General features: G+C 53.8%; 1 protein-coding gene across 1 annotated transcript; it reads right to left on the bottom strand.

The window, feature by feature from the left end:
• Positions 1-243: 243 nt before the first annotated feature.
• LOC130474260 (protein jagged-1b-like) lies at positions 244-26,104 on the bottom strand. Its single transcript, XM_056845801.1, has 15 exons — positions 26,039-26,104; positions 23,946-24,248; positions 17,080-17,143; positions 13,793-14,047; positions 12,508-12,568; positions 9,786-9,916; positions 9,082-9,201; positions 8,807-8,982; positions 7,161-7,188; positions 4,491-4,604; positions 3,517-3,630; positions 3,096-3,142; positions 2,748-2,924; positions 2,056-2,197; positions 244-605 (listed from the first exon to the last, which is right to left on the bottom strand). Exons 1-15 carry the CDS (start codon positions 26,102-26,104, stop codon positions 244-246), a joined length of 2,160 nt encoding a protein of 719 aa, XP_056701779.1.
• Between the last annotated feature and the right edge of the window lie 889 nt (positions 26,105-26,993).

Below are 26,993 nucleotides of genomic sequence, written 5' to 3'. Positions count from 1 at the left end.
CAGGTCTTAAGGGGGCAATTTCAGAATCAAGTTGTCCCCCTCTGAAGCAGAACTACAATCAATAACACTGTAGACGTGGAGAGAGACCTTGTCAGAAAAGGCGAGATAGGCCGGCAAAGTGCATTGGGGGAAGGGGGGCTCAGCCCTTCGATCTCCGGGGCACCCTGAAGGCCCCGATCCCAGCACTGAGAGGGAATCCTCCTACGCTCCCTTTTTAGCTGCTCTGCCGTCCTCCTCACTAGGTCAGAGCAATGGCTGCGGCAAGGCTGGGGAGGCATTCAGTCGGTTCAGTTTGGCCCTCTCCTCGTTGGAGATGTCCGTCTTTGGGAGTCCTCGAGGGGGGCGTGAGGCCAGGGGCAGCCCCATCTTGGCCACCATCCCTGGCTCCCTCGACCCCGACTCGGCATCGCTGTGGGTGAGATTGCGGATCAGGTGGACAGCGTCGGGCTGCAGGCTGTTGTTGGCGGCAGGATCCGGCGGTACCGGAGGAGTCTGGCGGGATTTGCGGTGGATCCACAATGCAAGTAACGCCGAGACAGGGACCACCAAGACAAGGAGCAGAGCCAGCGGCAAGATGGTGTACAGGAGGATCATGTTGGTGCCCCCTAGAAGAGAGAAGCGCGAGCGTGGAAGGCTTAGGGCTATTCCTCCATCCCCCAAAATCCTTTGCAGCCACACACGGTAGAAGCTGCAGCATCCTTCTCTCCGCTGACCCTCCCAGACACTCTGACCTCATGGGCAGAAGACTCAGGATGCACGAAAGGAAATATTTCTTTACACTGTGATTAAAATGTGGAATTTGCTGCAAGAGGATGGAAGGATGGTGGCAGGGACAGATGGCTTTACAAGGGGGTTGTTAGGCAGATTCATGGAGGAGAGGCCTATCAGTGGCTACCAGCCATGGTGACTAAAGGGAACCTCCACACCCAGAGGCGGTCAGCCTCTGAATCCCAGTGCCAGGAGGCAACATCAGGGGAAGGCCTCGGCCTCTGTGCCCTCCAGAGGAACTGGTTGGCCGCTGTGTGCTGGACTAGATGGGCCCTCACTGGTCTGACCCAGCAGGGCTCTTCTGACGTTCTTATCTCTCTGGCCTTTAAAAAAACTCAGGAAGAGAAGTCCTGCCAAGGTCGCTTTCCTCTCCAATCCCTCAATGCATATGAACTGCTGAATATGCACCCACCTCAAGCGCAGTCAGAACAACGAAGAATCAGTTGGCAGAGCAGCTTGGTGGTGCTGCCATTTTCCCGATCAGAAATGGAAAGCAGAGCCCACTTTTTTTACAAAAACCAAAATTAACACTTCACAGAGAGCTTCAGGCCTTGATGGGAGATGCAAGCTATCTTTAGGACTATGGGACCCACTCCACAGCCTGCAGAGAGCCACGTTCACTATTACCTTGAACTAAAAGAGCCAAGTTTACTTCCCTCCCTGGCATGAGGTCTGTCACTCAGGGAGGCTCCCACCATGCCCGTTCCTCTGGTGGCACCTGTTTCAAGGTGGGACCCACCAGGCAACCTGAAACCTGAGGCATGCGCCACAGTGAGGAACAGCGGTCAGAAGAGCCCCAGGTGTTACCCAAACCACTGAGTATCACTGCTTTAGGAGTCTGAGCGCTTGGATTAATGGGGCTTTCTTGGGCTGTGGCAGTCTGCCCAGTGGAAATGGGGATGCCCAGAGACTGCTCATTTCCTCACCGCCCCATATGAGGAATCATACAATCATAGAGTTGGAAGGGGCCATAAAAGCCATCTAGTCCAACCCCCTGCTTAATGCAGGATCAGCCTAGAGCATCCCTATAGAATCACAGATTTGGAAGGGAGTGTGCATCATCTGAAAGAGTTTCATTCTTTTAGGGCTCTCAGTGAGGCCCCTCTTGGCCCCAGCAGCCATCAAGTTTCCCAAGATGAGAACCGTTAGTGAAAATCGGGGATGTCAGATGGGTAACCAGGAACACAAGAGAAGCTATTCTGGGAAACGGCTGCAAGAGCTGTTGTGGCCTCCCAACCGAGTTATCACAGGCTCAGCGAAGGCTCCATGCCCACAGATAGCACCTACCTGGGCACCCCCCTTCCAGGCAAGGCTCCTGAATCTTCTGGCAGATGGCACCCTCTGGGCAGGTACAAATGGGGCTGCCTTTCCCACCCAGACAGGAAGCCCCCTCCGGGCATGGGTTTGGGGAGCAGAGATCCACAGAGACCTGTTGGATCAAAAAGGAGAGACGCAGACGGAGGTCAGAGCAGTGGGGGAAGCTTCAGCCAGGCAGGGCAGAAATTTTCCCTGCTGCCAGGGGATGTCATCATAAGCGGAACAAGCCAGATTGCGTAACGCGAGAGGGTTTTGATCCTCAGCTCTGCTCTTTTTCCTAAAGGCAGGGCTGTGTGCATTAAAAACCCTCTTCAACCTATAAAAAATTGTGCAATGCAACCCGCTTGGCATACATAAGCGCAATTTGCTCAGTTTCTGTTGGGAAGGGGTGAAGGTATGGCATTGAAGAACCACACGGTGTCTGCAGGCGACTGAGCTCAATTACACAGGCAGCTGCCAAGCATTTCGGCAAGCATCACCGGCACATTTCCAGACTTCTGGGAACCAGAAACTACCATGCAAGAAAAAGCAAACAACCAGAGAGAAGACAGTTTCTTGCTTAGCATCCCTTTGGACTCGTGGGGAATCTGGAAGTCCTGGCTGAGGCGCACTGATCTGGCTATCCTATAGTATAGATGACCCACGGCCAGGGGGAAAGTTACCTCGCAGCGGCTGCCGCTGTGGCCCAGAGGGCAGCTGCATTGGAAAGTCATGTTTCCCCTCTCCTGGCATTTTCCTCCATGCAGGCAGGGGGCACTGCTGCAGGCGCCCAGCTCCGTCTCGCACTCCGTGCCTGTGTACCCTCCCAGACAAGAGCACGTGTGCCTGCCATTCTTCACCTATTAGGAAAGATAGAGATGAGAACAGAGGCTGTCGAGAATAGAAACAAAAGGAACAGCTGAAGAAAGTCAGCGAGGTCTGAAAACATCCTGGAAGTTTGGGGTGGCATCAAGCTTAAGATAGCAATCTCGGATTCCCGATTCTGTAAACAAGCCAATGCGCATATCTACCTGGCAGGTGCCTCCATTCTGGCATTCTCTCTGGCACGCGTCCTCTCCTATCCGAGGGAAGGGGGGAAAGAAAGAGGAAGAGAAAGGCAGTTACCAACAGAGTCTCAAAGGGATCACTTTGTGTTGTGAAAGGCAGCACGAAGAGCTCTGTGCAACTCAAAAGCTTGCACATTGAGCGAGATTAGCCGCCTTATGCCAAGTCTGAACATTGGGCTGTTCTAAGCCAGCACTGACTATCCTGTCTGGAGTCACAACTCCCCCAGTCTCTAACCTTTTGCGGCCCTGCCGAATTAAGTCTCTTTAACTAGGGAACTCATTGACTACACCGTGGACCTTCAAGCGATCAACACCGTCACTGTCTGTACCAACCTCAGGCCCCTCCCCCCGCATAGCACAACCCCGACAGGGTCCCCCTTCTTACTGATTTCGCAGTTTGGTCCACTCCAGCCTTCCAGGCAATCGCAGAAATAGCTCCCGATGAGGTTTTTACACCCTCGGGCATGGAGGCAGGGATTCGCCTGGCACTCGTTCACATCTGTAAATCAGAAGAGAAGCAGCGGCTGGTCAGGTCCAAGGAAAGATCCAGGCAGAGGCTTCTAGAAAGCCGACAAGAAAGGAAAAAGCTTTCCCTTCACCACTCTCCCTGGCATCTGGTGCTTTGAGATAGACTGACTCTGAATATGGAGGTTCAGTTTAACTGCCTAAATGGAAAGCCAGCGTGGGTTATTGGTCAGAGTGTCTGGGAGGCCAGAGTGCAGATCTTTCCTTTGCCAAGGGCGACCTTGAGCCAATCACGTACGCTCAGCTCAGCCTACTTCACAGTAGTTATTGTGAGGCGAAGACAGGAAAGGGAAAGCCATATTTATTTATTTTATTTTATATTCATCTTATCCCTGCTCTCTTCATGAGCAGGATAAACATGCCATAGATCAATAATCTGGGTAAATCCACAATTTACCTGTTATCTGAAATGTCCTGTTAATTACGCCATCTACGATAGGGGCTATCACCCCATTTTCAGGCAACGAAGAATTCTATCAGTTAATTAACAGGGTACCCAGCAGTGTAAAAATTTATTAATTCCGCCAGAAACTCCCAACGCAGCATCTAGCTGGCTTGGAAAAGCCCAGATGATCCAACCCTCATAATTGCAGAAAAAATCCTGACCGAACACTAATCACATGCATTATCTTAACAAGTATGGGAAGCTAAAAAAGGGGGGGGGTTGCCTCCAAGCTCCTCCCCCTCCCAGCACTGGTGGATTTGGAGGTAACAGAATGAGCACAAATATTCTAACTACAGAGGAAGGAGAGTCAGTCTGAAAATGCTAATAAAATAGGACAAGGAACATGAGAGTAGGAAGTCAGAGGAGAAGCCACATGACAGACGCCTCACCGATTTGACAGGTCCTCCCCGTCCACTGGGGCGGGCAGAGGCACCTGTAGTCACCCGAGACACCTCGGCAAATCCCACCATGACTGCAGGGCTCCGAGAGACAGTCCGTGACCTCTAGGGGGCAGCAGAAGATGGGTTGTGCTTAGGACTTGGTTAGCAGCAGTTGCATGGATGAGTCCTACGGAATCCATATCCTCCTCCTCCCACCCCGTTTCCTCTGCGGTGTCACTTTTAAAGTCCACCCCCCCCCAAGAAGGACTTTGTGGGTGGAGAGGAACCCCAGCAGGACATAATGCCATAGAGTCCACCCTCCAAAGCAGCCAATTTCCCCAGGGGAAATCATCTCAGTAGTCCGGATATCACTTGTCATTCTGGGAGATCTTCAGGTCCCGGCTGGAGGTTGGCAAGCCTATGTGGGACCCTTTGACAATCAACAAAACCGAAGACTTGGAAGCTGAAGGCCTGAAAACCGAAAACCAGGCTTTAAAATACAACCTTTTTTTACGTAACTTAAAATTTCAGTGCTTGAATCTGGATTTTGCCCATATTCTAAGCACTCTGCCTCTCAGCATGGCTTTGAAATCCCCTAAGGGAAAACTCATCCTACCGTAGGGTTGCCAACCTCCAGGTACCTATGCTGTAAATCAGTAAGACTGTAGTCAACGGCAGCACGAAGGCTCGAGTAATAAAGGAGAAGAAAAGCTAAAAAGCTTCAATAAACAAGATATTTAAACTTTCAGAAGAGAGAATTTTGAAGAGATAATTTTCTCTTTAAATATCCACTCTATTTTCTGTTTAAATATCCACTCTATCTACCTCTCATCAGAAAGCACTACAGTAGAGAGGCTACTAGCCCCAGATCACATCCGAGGCAATACGCCATGCTTTCTCCGTGAGATCCTTTGGACTACATTTGGTAAGCTCTTTACATCTTATGCTCTTTACAATTATTTTATATACTCCAATGAAGTCATTACCAATTTGGTCTTTTTTCTAAAAATTTATTACAGAATCACACCGGCTATTAATACACAGTTGCTTTAAGCCGGAGAACCGCAGAACCGCACAACGTTAAAATTTGCTGACGAAGAAACCGAAACGTGTTCTGACCGGTTACACGTCCATCCCGTTCTCTCTCCCCTGCCTGCATTCATCCTCCGGGCTTGACACTTACCTTGAGACGGCACTTGCAGCCTCCGCAAGAATTTTTTTCAATCCGGTATCCGGCTTCACGCCGACAGGACAGGGTTCGTCCCGTTCTTTCCCCTGGAACTGAGGCATTCCCCCCCCTCCTTTTTATTGCTGCGGCTTCTCTGAGGCTCAAGAGTTGCTCGTATTTTCAGTTTGGCTTTGCCTTGTTATTATCTTTACTTCTGTTATTATTTTGGACTTACTACATTTCTCGAGAGTATTTGCAGCTGACTTATTGTGTTAGGTTTGACTGCATGTTTCATGTAATTGACATTTTTCAAGATGAATTGAATCTTTGATGTGTTATGTATATTATTTTCTTCAAAAATGAATTGCATTCTGATGTATGCTTTATACCTGTATATATTTTTTTAAAGGTTGATTTAAATTTGTTGGCTAACTCTAGCTTATAAACCATTTCTTGTTTATTGAAGCTTTTTAGCTTTTCTTCTCCTTTATTACTCGAGCCTTCGTGCTGCCGTTGACTACAACCTCCAGGTACTACCTGGAGATCTCCCACTATTGCAACTGATCTCCAGCCGATAGAGATCAGTTCCCCTGGAGAAAATGGCTGCTTTGGCAACTGGACTCTATGGCATTGAAGTCCCCTCCCCTCCCCAAACCCCACCCTCCTCAGGCTCCGCCCCCAAAAAAACCTCCCGCCGGTGCGAAGAGGGACCCCCTGGCAGGGGTCCCCAACATTTTTGAGCCCATGGGCACATCTGGAACTCTGACACAGCATGGTGGGCGCAGCAACAAAACAGCTGCTGCAGGAGGCGAAGCCAGACACAAAATAGCTGACACAGCTTAACTTCAGTAATACAATGCCAAAGCAACATTTTTAAAAAACTGCGCAGCCAATCAAATTTCCAATAGTCAATCAGAAGCTCTGCTGGGCAAAAGCCCTATCTGGCCCCGCGCACTTCCTGAAAATACTTGGCAGGCACCAGGAAAGGTGTCTTTGGGTGCCATGACCCCCACGGGCACCACACTGGGGACCCTTGGTTTAGATTCACCATTTCAAAGTTTGCAAACTAGAGGGTTTGTACAAAATGCCAAAATGGCTGATGCGTGAGGGGGAGCAAATGCCGTACCTCCCTCCTCGCTTTGGAGCCGTGGGAAATCCTTTCATTTGAATGAGGGGAGCCATTAACAAGCCCTCCCTTACAACGGCTCCACCCACATTCTGAGAAGCTTGGTTGGGTGCCAAGGGAAGTACTGATGGGCGCCATGGCACCAAGCTGGGGAACCCTGCCCTGGCTGAAGCTGCTGTCCCTGACGCCACCGCCCCGCTTGAGGGCCAGATGCCCAAGTTGTAATTCAGCCACTTCTGCTCCAAAAAAACCCCAGAAAATTGGGGCGGGGGGCGGGGGAAGGAACAGCATCCAAAGAGCAGGGGAAGGGGAACCACATTCCCTCCCCACATCTCTTTCTCTCCCCCCCACTTCCCTGAGCACCCTTGAGCTGGAAACCTCTTACCATTCTGACATGACTCTCCGCTCCATCCCTGGGGACAGACACACCGGGATCCAGATGGAGTTTGGAGGCATGTCCCACCATTGGAACAAAGCTCAGAAGGGCAGGGAAATGCCGCCGCCGGTAGCGGAAGGAGAGCTGCAGCCAGGAGACACCAAAAGGGAAGCGGCAGGAGGGCAGAGGAGGGTTAAAATGGCTTCGCAAAGGAATCCACCAAAGTCAGAAGCCCACAGAGATGTTTGCTAGCCTCTCTTTACCCACCTCTGTCGGTGGAAAAAAAGCTTTCGTTTTTACTTCATTTGTACCCTGCCTTTCTCCCCAATGGGGACCCAAAGTGGTTTACGCAGTTCTCCTCTGCTGCATTTTCTCCTCAGAACAACCACCCTGCGAGGTAGCAATTGAAAAGACCAAGAGTCCAGTGGCACCTTAAAGACTCACAAAAGCTCCTACCCTGCCAAAAAAATTGTTAGTCTTTAAGGTGCTGCTGGACTCCTGCTCTTTTCTATTGCTAGTGACAGACTAACACGGCTGCCCATCGTGATCTATCTCCTGTGAGGAAGGGGAGGCAGAAAGTGTGAGACGGGCCCAAGGTCGCCCAGGACGCTTCCATAGCAGGGGCGGGGGGAGATCCCAGATCCTAGTAGGACACTCTAAACACTACACCGGCTGCCCGAAGGGGGACTCTAGATCTCCAGAGGCGGCCAGCTAGGGGGTGCTTTCCAAACCTGTTTTAAGGTGACTTTAAGACGGTCGCCTGGTCGCACCTTAATTATGAAGCCTCAAATCTTCTTCCTGAGTTTGGAAAAGCAGCCCGACCTTAATGCCCTGTTTCCCCCCTCTAACCACTCCACCCCGCTTCCTTCCCAGAGCTGGAAACACCACCCTGGCGGCCGGCCTTCCTCCACACCCATGACACGCTTCCCCTCCCTGCAGGAGGGCCTGGCCTCATTCTGCCTCCCCCCCCCCCCGCCGCCGCCCCCCATGACCGACCCATGGCCACCCTCATCGCACAGCTGAGAAAACAGTCCAGAAAGGGGGGGGGAAGGGGAGAGGTTTTCCCTAGCAAGGACAAAAGTTCACAGATGCCCCAGAGATGGGGGGGGCGTGGAACCTGGGCAGCGTCTGATTTCCAAATGCAAATTTCTCCAGTTAAACATAGCTGGCCTTTTGGGGAGTTGGGGGCAGCTCGAACACACAAGTGTGTGTGCCTCAGGGCAGCCATTATTTTCGGAGTTCCCACAGAAATTTTGGGAGTTCCTTGGAGACCAAGCCCTACGAGGAAAGGCCGAGGGAGCTGGGAATGTTCAGTCTGGAGAAGAGGAGGTGGAGGGGGGACAGGATTGACCTCTTGAAGAATCTGAAGGGCTGTAACTTCGAGGAGGGCAGGGAGCTGTTCCTGATGGCAGCAGAGGACAAGACTCGCAAGAATGGGTTTAAATTGAGGGCGGAAAGGTACTGGCTGGATATTAGGGGAAAAAACTTTTACAGTAAGAGTTGTTCGACAGTGGAATCAGCTACCTGGGGAGGTGGTGAGCTTTAAGCAGTCTTTAAGCAGAGGCTGGACAAACACTTGCCAAGGATACTCTAGGCTGATCCTGCATTGAGCAGGGGGTTGGACTAGATGGTCTGTATGGCCCCTTCCAACTCACTTTATCCTCAAAAATCACCCTGCGAGGAAGGCTAGGCTGGGAGCCAGTAACCGGCAAAGCTCGTTGAGCGTGCTTTATAACCGAGCCGGGAACTGAGGTCACGTCTCCCTGTTCCAGCTCTGGCAGCTGATCCGCTCTGCCACCCTGGCTGTGAAAAAGCTGCCGCCTGGCATCTCCTGCAACCGGCGGTGGCCCCGGTGAGAGGGAACGTGACTCAGATGACGCGGCGCGCTGGTTCAGGATGGTCCTCTCCCATGGCAGTCCCCTCTGCTTACCGTTCTCACAGTTCCGGCCGTGGAACCCCTCCGGACAGAGACATTCGTATTCATTGGGCTCCTTGTTGGCGCACGTGCCCCCGTTTTTGCACGGCCGGTGGGACCCACAATAATTCAGATCTGAGGAAGGAGAGAAAGTACAGTAGACAACTCGGCTTCTGGCACTCCCCATGGCCAGTAACTATCCTGGGGTGGGGTTATGTTTTTGAAAGGCAAGGCCTTCCTTCCAGGACACTAGACGGCTGCCAGCCCCTGACCCGGAAACTGCCATAGTTGACAACTCCAGGATGCTGCACTACCTGTAACCATCTCCCACAACTGTGCAGCAGCAGTCCCCCTGCCCCTCTCCTGGGGGGGGCAACACTGGGTCACTTCTTGCAGTGACTGGGAGGGGGGAAAGCACAGGGCATCAGCTGCGTCAGGGCAGGAGCTGGCTGAGCCCACAAGAGAGTTGACAACACCCCCCGGGGCTTGGCCCTAGCTGGCAGCGCTGCAGGTCTGAGAAATGATGCCCAGGAGTGAGCCAAGCCCCTGTGGCCGGCTGGTGCCCTCACCGTGCCACCCCTGGGTGGCAAACCAACCGCGCCAAGCTAAAAGCTTTGTGCACAGAGCAGGAGCCGGGGAAGTTCTGGACGGTTCCTCCAGGGTGGCAGGATGCATTCTGCCAAGCCTGTGCCAGTCGGCGGGGGGAGGGGGGGACTCACTTTTGTCGCACAAGAGGCCCCCCCAGTTGGTCTCGCAGTTGCACTTCCAGGGTTCAGTGCAGCTCCCGTGGACGCAGCCTGGGAAGAGGATGCACTCGTCACAGAGAGGGCCGGTCCACCCATAGTGGCACCTGGGAGGGAGAAGAGGGCAGTGCTGATGCAGCAGAGTGGTTAGGAGCAGGAGCTATGATTCCCCCACCACCACCGCCAAAGACTCCCCATTCCAATTAGAAATAAGGAATGGAGTTCACTAGTCATCTTTATGCGCCAGGTGGTGTACATCAAGTTCACAGTCTAGTACAGCAGTTACCAAGCCGTGTGCCTCAAGAAGCCAACTGAACATGAGGCTATAACCCCCTGCCACGGAGGAGGCTCCCTGTTATATTTCTGCATGATTGTCTGGTGGGGTCTTGCCTCCACCCTATCAGCCTCCACTAGGGTTGTGCCATTCTGGGGGATAAGGAGGGCTGAGTGAATTCCTCAGAGAATTACTTACCTTCAAGAGGAGGCTGCCTGCTGCCTCTCTGCACAAGTCGCTTCTCCACTCAGCAGGCAGATCAGTGACTCGTGCAGAGACACATGGAGGTTGATACTCTGAAGGGCGCGTAATTCTTCTTTCATTGCCTTTTTGGGTAGTGACTTCGGTTTTAATTGAGGACCCTAATCAAATGTTATTCTCGCAACAACAATGAATGTGAGCCTGACCTAACAGCGCCTCTGAATGAGTCATGGACTCATCCATGTCTTTTTCACATAGTTGGGATTCCTAAGTCCCACCCCTATCCAGGTCTCTGACCCTTGCCAGGCACTTCTCCAAATCACCTGGGCAGCTTCACCACCCCGTTTCCTCGCCCGCCCTCCGGATCAGCCCAGGAATCTGGCGGTGACTCCATTTCCTTGGCTGTGAGCCCAGCCCCCTCCCCTCGACTGGGCTCATCCTCTGCTCTGAGGCACTGCCCCTTACAGCTGAGAAAAGCCAATGGGCTTCCACCTGTCAGGGTTTGTCCCCAAAATGGCTTTCGTGTGGGGGGAAAATGGGGAAGGAAACAACGCAATTCCATAATATAGTGGTATTTAATGATTCTGCTCGAATGACTACTAGGTCTTAAGCAGAACCACACTAAAGCGCAATGGCCAAAATATTTAATATTTAATAGATTCCCCTTATTCCCTTATATATATATATTGCAATCTTTACCATCTCCGATTTATTTGTTATTAAAAAATATCAGGAAGGGTGAGTGCTTTCTTTCCATTATCAAATGACTCATCCAGGCTCTGTCTATTAACCTCAAATGACGGATAATGAAAAAAACAAATGACTTATTGTACGTATATTGCCAGACACACAAGGGCAGGTCCTATTGGAAAATGGAACAAATTTAGTAGTGTGTGTGTGAGAGAGACACAGCGTGCTGAGCCGGGCTACTTTCCCTCAGTTCCACAGCAGATGCAATAAGAAGAAGAGCTGGTTTTTATATGCCAATTTTCTCCACCTTTTAAGGAAAATCAAACCGGTTTACAATCTCCTTCCCTTCCTCTCCCCGCAGCAGACACCTTGAGGTAGGTGGGGCTGAGAGAGTTCGGAGAGAGCTGTGACTGGCCCAAGGTCACCCAGCTGGCTTCATGTGCAGGAGTGGGGGAACCAACCTGGTTCTCCAGATTAGAGTCTGCCGCTCTTAACCACGGCTCCACACGGGCTCAGAACACTGAAGGAAGGACAACGATCCAGCCTTCAAGTAAAGCAATGACCCATCCTCTACTGCATGCACTGGAAGCCGCCAGTGAACGATGCGCGTTAACTAAACGTCTTCTGGCCATGACCACCAAGTGGGGCACTGACTGACCTTTCCCCTAACCTTCAGTTGAGCTGAATAGCTACAGAGGCTTCCTCAGTGGTTGGGGGGGGATGCTGGGGGCTGCTGGGGAGGTGGGGGAAGACTGAAACAGTTTGGCATTTTTGAACGCAGCATGCATGGGAGCCGGCCCATTTCAAAGCTGAGTGCTCCGCGCGAGTGCTGGAAAAATGATGCTCGTTTGAATGCCGGCACTGACGGTCCAGTTGCTGTCCTGTTCCCCTTTGTTTGATACATGTTTGAAAAGAAGCAGATAACCTACGTGAATACCTCAAGTCTCCAAGGAAGAAAGGAAAGCCGGCTTAAGGAACTCAGGAAATGAGGCAATGGGGAAAAACTGCGCCTGACCCGCAAACCTTTCTGCTCCCCCTCACCTGCTGTATACCCCACTTGCCCATCACTGTCTGCCCTCTTTACGATGCTCTCCTGGTTAGATACGTTTCTGCTTCCTGTCTTTTTAATCCCATCCTTTTGCTCCTCCTCAACATCCTTTCCTGCTTCTGGTTTTAAATTATTTTGTGCTCCTCCTGTTTTCACTGAACTGAGGTCGGTATGCTGATTTTTAGGATGTCATGGCTGCGTGTAGCCCATTCCCCTTGCTTTCTTGGCCACGAGAGCCGGCTTGGCTGAGTGCATGAAGCCGAGGCAAAGATAAACAAACAGCCCTTCTGAGTCTGGTTATACAGTTGAGACCAACAGCTACGGCTGCCTCTTTCTCACTATTATTTACTGATTAGCGAAGCTCGATGACGGATGCTGCGCAGGCAGTATGTGAACTCCGCCAGAGAGCCTGCCAGCCCACCCTGTCCACAGCTATGGGGTCCTTTCTCCAGCCTGCCCCTCTCCACACCCCAAACCCCTCTTACCTGCATTCGTTGGGCTCCTCGCAGAACCCATGTGTTTCATGACATCCCGGGCGGCAAATAGCTACAAGAAATCATCAAGGGGAACACATGTGAGTCCATAACTTCCAGGTCAAAGTTCAGAGAAGGGGGCTCAGAAGTCACCCTTCCTCCCCCTCGGTGCCCCTGCTCTGTTGCCAGCTCCAAAGGGAGTTGGAAAAGAGGCAGGGTCCCCGATCCCCACATCTAGGAGGGGGCAGCAGTCTAAACGGAGGACTTCTGGGTTCTATTTCCAGCCCTGCAGGAGGAGACTAAGAACATTACAGGAAGGCATTTGGAGCAGCACCAGCTCCAGGTTGAGAGGGGCTCTTGCCCAGATGCTGTCAGATGGGCTCCCCCCCGCAAGGTCCAACAGCATCCTTCTCCACCCCATGAAGAGCAAACGAGAGCAGAGGCAGCTGCAAGGAGAACTGGCAGCTACAGCCACCCTGAGGGAAATGAGGCGAGTGAGCGGAGGAGTTCAGGCATTCCCCTGGATGCGTGGGCAACCACATCGACCGGCTGCGGCCACCCACCGCAGACACCTCTGCTGCCGCCCAGAGAGAGACAAAGACCCAAGGAGTAGGTAGACGGTCACAATGGTGCACAGTCAGCAAGGTGGGTCCCTCTGGGGCTCTGACAACTGCCCAACGATGCCTGCCCCTGATGGCAGCCCTGCTGTGTGAGGGGGGAGTTGGTCCTCTTGGATTTCGTTTCCAGCTTTAGTATCAATCAAGGTCTGGGGGTGGGGGGCAGTTAGTAGTCCAGATCGCTCTGGTTCCAGGCCCAAGTGCAAGAGAGGAGCTGGAGATTGGGGCTGAAGAAGGGGGGCTGCAGAGTGGAAAGCAGAATGCAAGCCCCTCACTTCAAAGTCTGCACGAGGTCTCACAATTTGAGTGGGAGGAACAATCCCCTCTGCTCAGATCTAGATAATCATAATGTATAGCATGCACGGAGCATTTCTGAATCATCAAGGGATTTATGGAGTTTATATTGCCATAATCCTTAAAACAACCCTGCGAGGTAGGCCAGCCTTATTTTCTGGGAGAGGAAACAGGCTGCCCAACAAAGTTCTTGGCCCAAGATCTGAACCAAGCCCTTCCCAATTTGTAGCTGAGCATGAGCCACTACCCCAGCTCCAGCTGGGATGGCAGGTAGCACGGTGCGGTTACAGATGCGGATGAAACAGCAGGACTCCTGAGTTTGGTTTCCCTTCCCAGGGCAGCCCCTCCTTCCTTGCCCCACACAATCCAGAAGACTCAGGACATACCCTGTGTGCACTCGTCTCTCGTCCAGCCGTCCAGGCAGACTTTGTTGCCGGCAGAGTCACAGCTGTGGTGCCCAAAGAAATCGTCGCGGGGCCGGCACAGGAGATTGCAAGCCGGGCCGTAATAGTGCTCCTGGCAGCGCACTCGCACTCGGTACTCCAGCGAGGTGACGCGGCCGTGGTGCCACAAGTCCTCCCAGCCCTCACCCGGGTTCAACATGCCCGAGCGAGTCACCCGCTCCATTAACTGTCCCGCTCCTGTGAATGGAGGCAACAGTTATGCGGGCAGCGTTCCAATTAGGGAGGTGCCCGTTTGGATAGCCTCGCAGAAAAGCCTGGGCAAGTGACTAGTCCTCAAATGCATGTACTGGTTGGTCTGCCTGGCAGAAGACAGTCGTGATGTCTCGACAACCAGGGAAAAAGACATTGGGGGGGGGGGGCTGAGCTTTCGAGAGTCAAAGTGTCAGGGATCTGAAACCTTGAAAATCTTGTTGGTCTTTTAAGATGCTCCCAGGATGGAATCTAGCTTTCCTTGCTATAGCTTTCTGCCCCTGCTCTTCCGCTAGCTCTGTCGGAGTGACCCCAGCTCAGAAGCACAGCACCTTTGTTGCCTACAGAAGGCCCCAGGCTCAAACCCCCCCCCCATACACACACACACCCATGTGTGAAGGAATGCCCTTCTCTCCCTCTGACCCTGGAGAGCCACCTCCAGACAGAGCAGGGCTGAACCAGGGTGGGGCAATAGTGATAAGGCAGCTTTGTATATTCACAACACTGGGATTAGGAGAGGATCCCAATAATGTTCATAGGGGCCCTAAATGCAACGCCCCAAGACATTCTCTAAAGCAAGAGGCTTTTATGCAAGCACATTTCCCCGCGGTCACCCCCACCAACTGCTTTGGAGCGTCTTTTCGAGAATGCATACCTTTCCCGACTGCCACAGATCGCCTCGCTCTTCCTGCGTGTTTTGCCTGCATTTTCCAGATTCTGGCTAAAACAGCATCTGGAAAACAGGCAAAATGAGCGGGGAGACTGAGGCGACCTCTGACGGTCAGGAAAGGCCTGCATTCTCGAACAGAAGCCCCAAAGCAGTCAGCGGGGGTGACCTCAGGGAAACGTCCCTGCATAAAAGGCCTGGGAAACAACAAGCTAGATTTCAGTGGGGGAGTTGCTCCAAACCCTCGGCAAACCTGACAAAATGAAAGCCTGACAACCAGGAAATGCATTTGCGGGAACATCAAAAGAGGGTTCTGAAACAAGCCAGAGAATGCAGGCTTAAAAACAGCCCTAAATAACTCAAGGCAAGGAATACACACACAGAGACCCCAATCGGGGATCCCCTGGCTTGAAGAAGTGCAAACATGAGAAGCAACAGGTGAAGGGAGCAGGAACAGCAAAGGGAACCTTTGCAGAGGTTATTAGCAAACGCATGATCAACCATCAAATCTGGCTCCGATCCCAAACTGGGCACACCCAAACTGGGGGATCCTCCGAGGCACTGCCTGACTGGGACCCAATCCTGCTCTCTCCAGAGTGGTGGGGTGAGAATGCTGCCCTATCTCTCCCACCTTTGGATGTTGTCAAAATTAGAAACCAGGCCTCTAGCAGGGCAGGATCCGGCATCACAAGCCAGAGGGAAAGAAACAGCTCTTGCAAACTTGCCGACCAATTGCAATGGAAGATGGGCAGAGGCTGCCCTCTGGACCAGGCTGCGCCAACTGTGTGAGAGAAGAGGGTTGTGAAACCCTCCCCCCCCCTACACCCCTCCGGTTTTCACAGTAGTCTTGAAATGCAAAGACCCTGAGAAATCATGCAGAAGGTCCCAGGTTCAATCCCCGGCACCTCCTGTTAAAGGGACTAGGCAGGCTGGTGATGTGAAAGGCCCCTGCCTGAGACCCTGGAGAGGCGCTGCCTGTAGACAATACTGACTTTGATGGACCAAGGGCCTGATTCAGTAGATGGACCAAGGGCCTGATTCAGTTCCCAGGGATTTAAAGGGGAAACTCTGCTATGAGATCCCAAGGCCTCCTTAAATGCCCCCAGGATCCCTTGCTCCTCCATAGCCCCCTTCTTCGAGGTGGAAATATATTAAACAGGCTTCTCACATGCTCAGTCCCGCAGCTACACACCTGACCTCTCATCTGAAGGGCCCTGTTGGTGGGTTCCAGGTCTGTCCTCCAACACAGTGTTTCCCAACCTGTGGGACTGGACCCAAAAGTGGGTCGCAGACCAGCCCTTCCTAACAGCCTCCCCTGCTCTTCCTGTTGTTCTCTTGCGTATTTTGGAAACCAAGATCTGACCCTGGAAACTGTATCTGCCATACCAGACATTAGTTGGTATTATTTTCTTCACTGCATATAAATGTTGATCAAGTAGAACGTGTCCTGATGGTCACTGGTGTGATTGAGAATCTTAGGGAGGACTTAGAAAAAGTAACGGAGAAGGAGGAGGTGGTCAAAAGCTGGAATGTAACCTCCATGTGCAAAGGCTGTGCATGTCGGAATGCCACTTGCTTGTAATTCACAGTGGGGGCAGCTGTGCCCTTTGGCAATGTTTGTTGGTTTCCCAAAAACATCTGGCTCGCCACTATAGTAAATGGAATGCCGAGCTAGATGGGTGCCAAGGTTGTTGTTTGCCTCAAGTGCCAAAAGCCCTTGGGTCAGCCAGCCTTAGTGGGTCACCATACCAAGTAAATTCAGACTTGTGGGTCACCATTAGGGTTGCCAACCTCCAGCTAGTACCTGGAGATCTCCTGCTATTTCAACTGATCTCCAGCCGATAGGGATCAGTTCACCTGGAGAAAATGGCCACTTTGGCAATTGGACTCTATGGCATTGAAGTCCCTCCCCTCCCCAAACTCCACCCTCCTCAGGCTCCACCCTAAAAACCTCCCGCCGGTAGTAGGGAGAGAGAGAGGGAGAGAGGAACATAGAGGAATACATTGAGCAAACAGGAATAAAAGCCCAAACCAGAGGGAGTTGGAAGTGAGTAAAAAAGCCTTCTTCGCAGGGCTTGGCGCGTCATGCTGCCTTTGAAGGACCCTGGCTCACCACCCCGCTGTACAGGAATTAGCCCTGACTTGTCTGGCGGAGGTCCGTACAACAGCTGGCTTGGCAGCAAAACACCATTCCTCCGCACCTCTCTGCTGCTTCTGGATTGGCAACCAGATTTGGCTCAAGGGCTTCCAGTGCTTGAACCCTACCAAACGTGTTCTGGGAGCGCACGCTACTTGCCTTACCCCGGCCTGGGGTTTTTCCACAGCTCCTGCAGAGGACAGAAGGGGTCCTTACCTTGGGTGGTGACGTCAGAGAGGTTGGCGGCATCCCAGGCTTCCAGAACCAGCGAGTAGGAGCGCTAGAGGGGAAGGAAGGAGGCAAAAGGTGAGAGAAGATGGCGCTCCGGCTGGCGAGCCCCAGGGGCCGGGGGGGGGGGGGCAAGAACGCAGCGGCAAAGGAGACCCGTTTGTGTTGGCAGATGGGTCGGAGAACTGGGGACACGTTTGTGTTGGGGACACGAGAAGTTGGCGTGCTCAGATTGGGGGCGGAACAATCCCGTCCAATTTACAGAGGGAAACTGAGGAACATTCAAAAATACAGTACAATAAAAATCTTTTAAAAACTGGTCATCTTTTAACAGTTAATCCAATAACCCATCTGCTGCTCCATCCACAGTTGAAACTCCTTCCTGCAACCTCTGCATTCATCCCCCACCCGTTCCCTGTCCTCAAAACTGTCAGTTAAAATCTTAAGAGAAGAGAAACGTTCCTGGATGGTGCCAGGGAAACCTTGAGTGGGCAGCGTGCCCCCTCAGGAACAACTGCCCCTTGAGGCCACCCCCGTCCCATTTCCAAAGGAGGGGGGCTCAGAGAGCTGGGCTTGCCTAGAAGATCGTCACTGCTGCTTTGGGCGGCTGCAAGAAACCATTAATCTGGTAGTATGACCCCACCGCAATGTGGGAAAACTGGGACTCGTCCACAGGCTTCCTGGCTCCTCCATACTACTTTCCCTCCCAGAAGCTGGGATAAGCACCTAGAAGCTCTGGCTCTGGTTCTCACAAATTCCTTCTTCCCACACAAAGATCCAACTTTGGCAGTAGAGAAACAAAGGATAGCCAGAGGCAACCTCGCCCTCTATCTTCCTCTCTCCCCCCCCCCACAACCCCCGGAAGCCCAGCTGGCTCCCAGGGAGAAATAGAGGAATCTAGCAGACACGCCTAGACCCTTCCTTTTTTCACAGAAAAGTTCAGATCGGAACTGGATCGGACCTGCAGAGATAGAACTCACCACAGGCTCCAATGGGCAAGCGGAGCCCATCCAAAAAGCCAACCTGAACCCACAAACATAAACCTGTTGGGGGATTCCCCCCGCCCAACTCAAAAAATCCTACATATGCAAACAACTCCCCCCAAAACTGGCTACCACAAAGTATTGGATTAAGAGGGGGCGAAACGCTCTGAGCAAGGAGGAAAACCAGTGCAGAAATACAGCAAAGGAAGAAAACTCCTAAACACTCTTTCATCTTCCCGCTGGCCCTTATGGAGGGTTTGACTGAACGTGGTTTTACGCGCCATCCCCTTTTTTGGTTGTAATGACTGCTCTTTCCTTTGAGTTTACGCAGCTGTTTTTGTGTGATTTTCAATTTAATATCCAGGGTGCTGGTTTCACCTTCAGAGCCCTAAATAGCATGGGTCCCAAATATCTGGACCATCTTTGCCTTTATGGACCGCCAAAACATTAAGATTGACGGCCAGGATCTTCCTGTGAAAACCTGCCTCATAGCAAGGTCTTCTCTGCAGCTGCCCCCAGTTGTGCAAGTCCCTCCAGCAGGAGGAGACGCATCCTGCCAGCTCTCCTCTGTCTATTGCCTCGATTTCACTGATGTCTTATGATGGGTTAGGTTACAGAATACCTTTTTTTACTGTTTTATTGCACTTCGTAAATAACTTTGGGCAGTAAAGCATATCAGATGCCCTTGGGGGGCAATAAGGCCATTCAGAAGTCAACGTTGCTTTAAACATTATTGTAAGCTACTCTGGATATGTTTTGAGTGTGTGGAATAAAGATTTTAGAATAAATACATAACCAGAGTAACTAAGAGCCAGAGGGTTCAAATTCTTCCTCCATGTGTCCCTTGGGAAAGTCATCTTCTCTCGTGCCCTCGGTTCTACCATCTGTGAAATGGGTACAAAGACCTGCCTCACAGGAGAATTTGGAAAGCAAACACATGCGCTTAATAAAACACTCTGGCGCATTGGAGGAGGGCAGTCTATCCCCCAGACACTGGTCTACACTGAATACAACAACCCTTTCTGGCGAAGTTGGCACCCCCAACCAGGTTCCACCCTCGAGGCACCAAACCTTGATTGAAAGCTTTGGCAGGGCTGCCCAATATTTAATTTTTATAATATACATATATCTACATGCATTCTAATTCTTGCCACAGACTGCCTGAGCTCTTGGCTAATGTGACTTACAGAAAATCTCTCACACTTTGAACCAACGGGGAGGATTTTCCTGGTCTAAACTGCTGACCTGATCCCTGAAATGGCTGGCTAGACTTGAGATCCATATTGGGGCTCTGCCCTGATCCGGATGGCTCAGGCTGGCCCGATTTCACCAGATCCCAGAAGCTAAGCAGGGTTGGCTTTGGTTAGTTCTTGGATGGGAGACCACCAAGAAAGTCCAGGGTTGCTACACAGAGGCAGGCAATGGCAAACTGCCTCTGAATGTCTCTTGCCCTGACCTGGATGACCCTGCCTAGCTTGATCTTGGAAGTTGAGCAGGGTCGGCCCTGGTTAGTACTTGGATGGGAGACCACAAAGGAAGTCCAGGGTTGCTATGCAGAGGCAAGCAATGGCAAAACACCAGATCTTGTCATTTCTTGGAAGCTAAGCAAGGTCAGCCATGTTGGGTATTTGGATGGGAGACCACCAAGGAAGTCCAGGGTCGCTACGTGGAGGCAGGCAAGGGCAAGCCCCCTCTGTTTGTCTCTTGCCTTGAAAACCCTACGGGGTTGACATAAGTTGGCTGCAACTTGATGGCCCTTTCCTCTGACATTGGTCTCTAGTGGAGTTTAACCGTAGTCAGGGGGGGAGGGGGATTTCCAGTAGCAGAAACTGCCCCCGGGCAGGGATCAAAGAGTAAAACCACCCTTCCCAAAGCTGTGGCCGCAATGCAGATTTCTCCCCCCTCTCCCCCAGTTGCTTATTAGGGCCAAATTACACTTCTGGCGTTTGGGTTGCGAAATGGAATCAGCCCAGGCAGGTCAGCCCTCAAAGGCTAAAAGAGGCATACTTTAGGCTAAAAGAGGAACACTTCTCGGAATCAGTTCTGGATTTGCCCAGAAGCAGCAGCTGCGGCAATATTTTCCTGTTCCCCTCTGCTGGGGCAGACAGAGCTTGTCTCATTTCTGGGCAGGTGTGGAACATCCTCCAGAGCAGAGAGAAGGGAAAGGCTGCGGGCCGTCGTGCTCGAAGCTTTGGACTAGGATGCGGGAGAGCCAGGCTGAAAGCCCAGAAAATTTAGGGGGATGACCTTGGAGGGATGACCCTCTCTCGCAGCCTCACCTACCTTGCAGGGTTATTGTGAGAATAAAGAGGGATTGGTCAACAGTCAATGCTGCCCTGGAGACATTGCGGGAAGGGTGATATAGAAATGTAATAGAGAAATTAGAATGGGTGAAGGGCTCCCTAGTGACAAAGTGTGTTTCCTGGAAGAAATCTCTACCCCATGTGATTCTCATTTGAGAAGCGTAACAGCGTGCATGCTTGTGTGTGCAGTCCTAGGACTCAGACCTGGAATACGTGAGCATGGGCAGAGTGCTGGTTCCACAGCTCCGAGGAAACTGTCAGGCTACCGGTTTAGGGGAGGCATCTACAAAGTTCATCCCCGGAGATGGGGAGAGAAGGGGGCACAGATGGGGCCACTGTAGACTGCCTTACTGCAGCGGCCAGCGAGCTTCGCAGATCCCTCCTTTCACAAAAAGATTAAGACACCCCCCCTTTCCCACCACAAAGCGGGGAGGAGAGAACCACAACCCGCAGAGAGGAAAGCGACAAGAGCTTCAATTAAAGAGCAGAAGCTTTAATTAAGTGATTTATCTGCTAATCTCACCTCTGGCTTGCCCCACCCCCGGGAGGGATGGGCTGAGTTAACACAGAGGGCTGGGAGGCGGGGAGGGAATGGGAAGAAGAGCGGCAGCCTTGCCTTGCCCTCCTTTGCACTGGAAATCCCCGGAGAGAGGCTGGCCGCATCATGCGCAAGCCCCAGACACGCTAGCCTTTCTGCTGCTCACAGCAGCAGCTTCACAAATCAAGGTCATTCCCCGCCCTTGAGAGCACAGAGGGAGGGGGCAGCAATGCAGAGGATATGACACTCTGCACATGCACAGAGGTGCCCAGGACCCTGCCAAGTCTCAGATCTGACCAGGCTCATCTATGTGACGTGCTTCTTGATAGCAGCTGGCTTCTCCATCCAGAAGAATTTTACTCTGGGGAAGATGCCTTGTTTCTCTTGTCCAGGTTTACCTGAGGAAACGGACATGCTCTCAGTCCCATTGGAGCCTATGGGGTCAGCATGCACTTATAAGCTGCCACACATCCTGTCCCTACCCCAAACAACATCCCCTCCAAGAGGACACAGATTAAACTATGGACAGCCTCCTCTTCACACCACGGATTACTTTCCGGAGGTTCACCCAGGTTACAGATTTCCCGAACGCTCCGTGGGCCACAACCTGCCCGCCTTCCATCTGCATTAAGCCGCCATTTGAGCCAGGAGGGAGTCCGTTCTTTAGGCTAAAAGAGGCAGCCGGAATCGTAGCTCTCCTGCAGCCACCAGAGGGTTCAAAACAAGTCTCACCAGCACATGAAACAGCTGGCCATGCGCTACCAGGGGAGTTGACACACATGCGTTTCGATGCATTAGAGGGAAGCAGGCTCTAGCATTCCCCACTCAGCCATTTAACGTCTAGAGAATCTGGGGAGAGAGATTAGCCCTGAAGAATGATAAGCCCTGGAAACCCGCGCTAACAAAATTATAACCGGGCATCTCAAAAGGCACAAATGAGAACAAAATAGAGATGGCGACCTACCAGGGGGTGGGGGACAGAGACCAGAAAATAAGGGCTGTTCTCGGCAAGGGAAGGTGGGACTAACAGACCCTCCTCTCCAGGTGTGCTTCTTGGGGGGGGGGGAAGTGTAATGGGTCACCCATGCTCAGAAAACTTTCTGGAGTGCCAGGCAGAGAAACAGGTAACTGGCCCATATGAGCCATGGGTTCTAAACTGGGTGAAATCCAGGTGACTTTAACGCAAACCTCAGCAGACAAGTATCAGGGCCTGTTTGAAAAGATCGGATCTCAGAGCATTTACTGGGCATGTTTGTTCAAACCAAAGCACCCCCAGGATGGGAAGATTTACAGCGGATCATGCCCACGGGACCAGGAAGCGAGAGTGGATTCTGCCAGCCTGGCAAATAAAAAGTACAGGCTGTATGACACAGGTGGAAACACTTTGCCTGTTAAGCAGAGACAGGGGAATTTGGGGGCTGAGTCTGGTGCTCTGGAAGAACCAAGGCTATGACACATCCCCGCCCCCAGCAAAAACTGGGGAATTAATTTGAGTCAGGATGTACTGGGTGAAAAACCCCAGGACCCATTCCGGAGCACAGAGCTCCACAACAGAACAGATCAAACCAGAAGAAGAGAATGTTCCTGAGGATGTGCAAAGCATTTCCTCCTTATCTAGTGTGCCAGATGGGAGTTTGGGCATTTTTCTTGTTTGGAAGTTAAGTGCACATAGATCAAAAGATACTGAAAAAAAGGAAGAGAGGTTTAAACGAGATCTGTCAGAACTACGGAGGAATGGCGGAGATCTACATTCTGCACTCCGACCCTTCCGAAATCTGAATAGGAAAAGAAGGGGTAAAGAGTGGGGGGAGAGAAATGGAGAAGTGGGGCAAAGCAGGGAGCATAAGCACCTCCTTCAGACCCCCAATTGGGACCCTATCATCAGGCATCTAATTAATTAGAATCAAAGAAGCACACAAACACACATGGGCCCTCTGTCTCTCCGGCCCCGAGGGAGGGGCGCCTGAATCGAAGGGGCAGAGATCAATAAATCATTAAACAGTCAGTTAGTTCAGCAGCCCGGTTGACGGACAGAGAAAGATTTAGCATCTGCCTTGGCACCCCCAGGGGGAAGGCAGCTTATGCAAAGTCCAGCTGGTTCTCGCATCATCCCTGCCCCCCCCCCCCCAAGAGCACCTGGGTCCCTCTCCGGAGGAAAAAAGCCATCTCTGATTGCAGACTACCACTTCCCTCACTTCACCCCAGCCGCCGCCACCAAAAGCAGACTGGTGGCTTTGGAGAGAAAACGGATTGTAATCTGGGGAAGGATGATGCAAACTTTTCAGTTTCACTGAAAGCTTCCTTGGGCATTAGACCACATCACGAAGCATTCTGTGAGATGTGAACTTGCATACAGCCCCAGCAGTTTCAGTTCATCGCTTCCAATGCAAGAAGCTGACCCCTACCAAGTAGTCGGACTACTGGTGTATCTTGCTCTGTACGGTCTATTCCAGGGGTCCCCAACCCTTTTGAGCCTGTGGGCACCTCTGGAATTCTGACATGGCATGATGGGCGCAGACACAAAATGGCTGCTGCAGCTGACCTCCAATCGCATAGGGCAGATCCTTGTGCTGAGGTGGCAGCCGTGGCCAAACCAACATTTTAAAAAACCTGCACAGCCAATCAAATCTCCAGTGGCCAAACCTTTTGGCAAAAGCCCCACCTGGCCCCGCCCACTTTCTAACAACACTCGGCAGGCACCAGAAAAGGTGTCAAGCATGGCACCCATGTGCACCACGTTGGGGACCCCTAGTCTCTTTTGACTTGCAGAGGATTTCCAAGGTCTCAGACAAAGAAAGTGCTTCTCTGGCACCAGGAACCCAGGAGCCTCTTAGTGGAAGGCGCCACCGGGGGCTGCACCCTGAGACCCGCCCTAGTTGTGTGTTCCTGAACACAGCAGGGGGTTGGACTAGATGATCTCCCAGATCCTTTCGACTCTATGACCTGCTGCATGCAAGGCAGTAAAGCCATGAGCCCTCCTTGTGCCTCTGGGCATGAGCAGAGGTTGAAACTTCCAGCAAGGGGTCTTACCGGCCAAGCAAAATCAAAGCGGACCACCATCTTATGGGCCGCGTCTGGGACTTTCCGGTGACCGGTCGAGAAGACGTTGCCTCCCAGGACAGGTGTGGTGGCGGTGCCCAGCACGCAGGGTCCTCCTGGCAGGGCCCGCACTTGGTATTCCTTCAGGCAGGCCCGGAAGAAGGTCCGGCACTGTTCCGTCGCGGGGCATGGCGGCTCCAGGCCTCCCCGGCAGCAACGCCCATCCGCCAGCACCCCCTTCTCGTTGCGGACGAAACGGATCTGCAGCTCAAAGCTGCCTGCGGCTTCCAGGACCTGGAGAGGGACGGCAGACAGAGGGGAGAGCGTGACGCAGAGCCCGAGAGATGATGCTCCTCACAAGCCCAACTGGACTCTTCCTGCGCTCCCACCCCAGAAGGGCAGCATGGGATTCCCTTGAGGGATCAGACTCAGCGCTGTTTAGCATGGCCGGCTCTCCAGTGAAGCTGCCCAAGCGGCTGCCTGGGGAGGCACAAGGGCTGGGCAGCATCCCCTCCTGGTCCCACATCACAGCGAGGCAGGAGCAGGAGGCAGTGAGTGTACCTGTCTTGGAGGAACAAAATATCGGGAACTAGCCCTGCCCTACCCACTCGCCCCAATATCACTGGAAACACACACAGATTTGTGAAGGTTCTGCTCATTTTCTCCATATTACTTGTCTGCATTCAAACCCAGGACCCCCACACAAACACTCGGAAGTTCAAATTTCCTAGGTCTGGCTACTGATGAGTGAATGAATCAGAATTAACTTTGGCCCACAATCTGTCCTGCACAGCAGGGCTCAAACAATATGGATGCAGATCCAGTTCATAAAGGGAGCCTCTGAGCACAGGCAGAGTGCACGCACCCATCTGACATCAGAGGGGAGGGCTTTGAAGGCAAGCTCTCCCCACTTGTGTTTTTGTGTGTGATGTTTTGGAGCCTCTGAACATGTGCAAAGAGATATTCCTTTGATAGTGATTAACCCAGCCCAGGGGTACAGCCCAAATTGCACAGGTTTCGCATATGACACCCAGCACGTCTTCCAGGTTCAGTTTCCAGAGCCCCCAAACCCGGGGGGGGGGGCAAACAACACGTTAACCAGCTGCAAAATGGGGTTATGCCAATGGCAAGCGTAGGCTGGGGGGGTGGGGTGCGTGTGTTAATTTTTCTCCCTTCCTCTGCACTCTCGGCCCTCCTGGTTTGGGAGGCCGGATTGGCTACCCCCACCCAAGGACATCCCCCTCCCCCCGGGGAGCCGGGGCGTTGCTGGGATGAGCGATCGCGGGCTTGCCCCTCTGCTCCGCCGGGTCCCGGGGCGTTCTGGCCCAGCCTTCCCTTTCCCTCCCCTGCCCCGCGCCACATGTGCCCCGCGCCAGGGCCTCGCGGCCAGGTCGCAGGGTCCCAAGAGGACCCCGGACCCCCACCCCCCCGCCTCTCCCGCTGCTGCAGCCGCAAACCCCACGAGGTCCAAAACCCACCCTTTGCAGTGGGGAAAACAAAAACCCCGGAGACTGGGGACGGGCCCCCCCCGCCCGCGACCCCTCCACCCCCCAGCTGGAAACTCCGGGCGGGAAGAACCCAAGGTCAGGAATGGACGGGGGGGGGCAGCGGGCGCCGCTGCAGGCAAGGGCCAGGGGCCCCGGTCCGCCGGGAAAGGCTCCGGCCCCCAAGGGGGTTTCTGTGCGGTCGGGCGCAGGAGGGGCGGAGAGGGGCGCCCCCTCCCTTGGGCTCTGGGCGGAGGGGCCCCCACCGGCCGCCTGGGCGAGGAAGCGCCTCTGGCGCGGGGCGCTCGCCCACTCGCCGCCCGCCCAGCCCGCCGGCCCGCTCCCCCCACCGAAAGCGAGGGGGGTCGCTCGCAAGCCCCTGCCTCGCCTTCTCCCGGTGGGCCCGGCGGCGGCGCCAGCCCCAGCCCCAGCCCGCCCGCCTCCCCGGAACCCCGCGCCCCATCCCCACGAGAGCCTGAACACGCGTCCGCCACCTTCTTTCCCTCCAGGGAACTGGGAGGTGCAGTAGGGGGGGGGGGCTCTGAGCCGGGCGCGCGCCGACGACCCCTCCCCAGCCCTCCCCGGCCGGCCGCCTCTCACCTGGGGCCGGGCGTGCAGCAGGAGCAGGCGGAGCAGCGGCGCCAGCAGCAGCGCGCCCGGCCTCATCGTCTCGCCCGCCGCCCGGCCAGGGAGGGCGGCCAGCGCCGGCCCCGCGGCGCATCAAGGGCGGCAGCAGCAGCAGCAGCAGCCCGGTGGCTCCCTGGCTGGCTGGCTGGCTGGACGGACGACCGTCGCCACCCCCGGCCCGCCCGGCCGGCCTCCTGCGCGCCGGGGGAGTGGCCAGCCCGCCCGCCCGCCCCGCCAAGGAGCCGCCGAGCAGGAGGCGGCGGCCCCCCGGGCCAGGGGCGGGCCAGCCCGCCTCCCCGAGCCCTGCCCGCCCGAGTGGCCGCGCGTTCCGCGGGCGGGCCGCCAGAAGCCCCGTCGCCGGCCTGAACGAACCGTCCGGCGGCGCCCCCGCCGCGAGAAGGCCCTGCAGCCCGACGAAGAGCTCTGTGCGACTCTGTGCAACCCTTCGGGGACGGCCGACGGAAACGGGAGTCTCCCGAGACCTGGGAGACGACCCGCTTGATTCCCGCAGAAGCTTTCGCGGACGGCGCAGCCCGCTTCGCCCGACGCGAGGAGCGGGTCCTCTCTCTGTTCCCACGTTACGGAAGGTCACTGGGCTGTCCGGTGAGGACGCCCCTCTGCCGCGACGAAGAGCCGTCCTTACGGCGCCCCGAGAGTCCTGTTTCTTTTGGCCTCCACAGAGACTATCCCCCCCCCACATCTCTTTTGCACGGCTTACTAATGCGTGTGCACGCTTGCCCCCGGGCGTGCCGTGTCGCCGTAACGACGGAGTCGGTATCGTGAAAGCGGGTTTTCCCACGCGTGCAAAGCCAGCTGGAGCAGAGACGGAGCGCCGCCTCCCTCTGCTGGCCACTGGCGGTAGTGCTGCCGCCGCCGCCTTTTTAAACAGCCCTTGTACCTTTGCAGAGCCGAAGCGACAATTAAAGCA

The sequence above is a fragment of the Euleptes europaea genome, chromosome 3 (genome assembly GCF_029931775.1).
Source record: "Euleptes europaea isolate rEulEur1 chromosome 3, rEulEur1.hap1, whole genome shotgun sequence".
Taxonomy (NCBI): Eukaryota; Metazoa; Chordata; class Lepidosauria; order Squamata; family Sphaerodactylidae; genus Euleptes; species Euleptes europaea.
The sequence above is the reverse complement of the archived record's forward strand: the minus strand, read 5'-3'. Positions and strand labels throughout refer to the sequence as shown.

Bases quoted from the DNA above. Each gene is read 5' to 3' on its own strand.
- LOC130474260 (XM_056845801.1), bottom strand. From the start codon at position 26,104: ATGAGGCCGGGCGCGCTGCTGCTGGCGCCGCTGCTCCGCCTGCTCCTG. The intron at 9,202-9,785 runs GTGAGTCCCCCC...CTCCTTCCTCAG, and splicing joins GGGCCTCTTGTGCGACAAAA to ATCTGAATTATTGTGGGTCC. The intron at 4,605-7,160 runs GTAAGAGGTTTC...GCTGCCCCCTAG, and splicing joins CGGAGAGTCATGTCAGAATG to AGGTCACGGACTGTCTCTCG.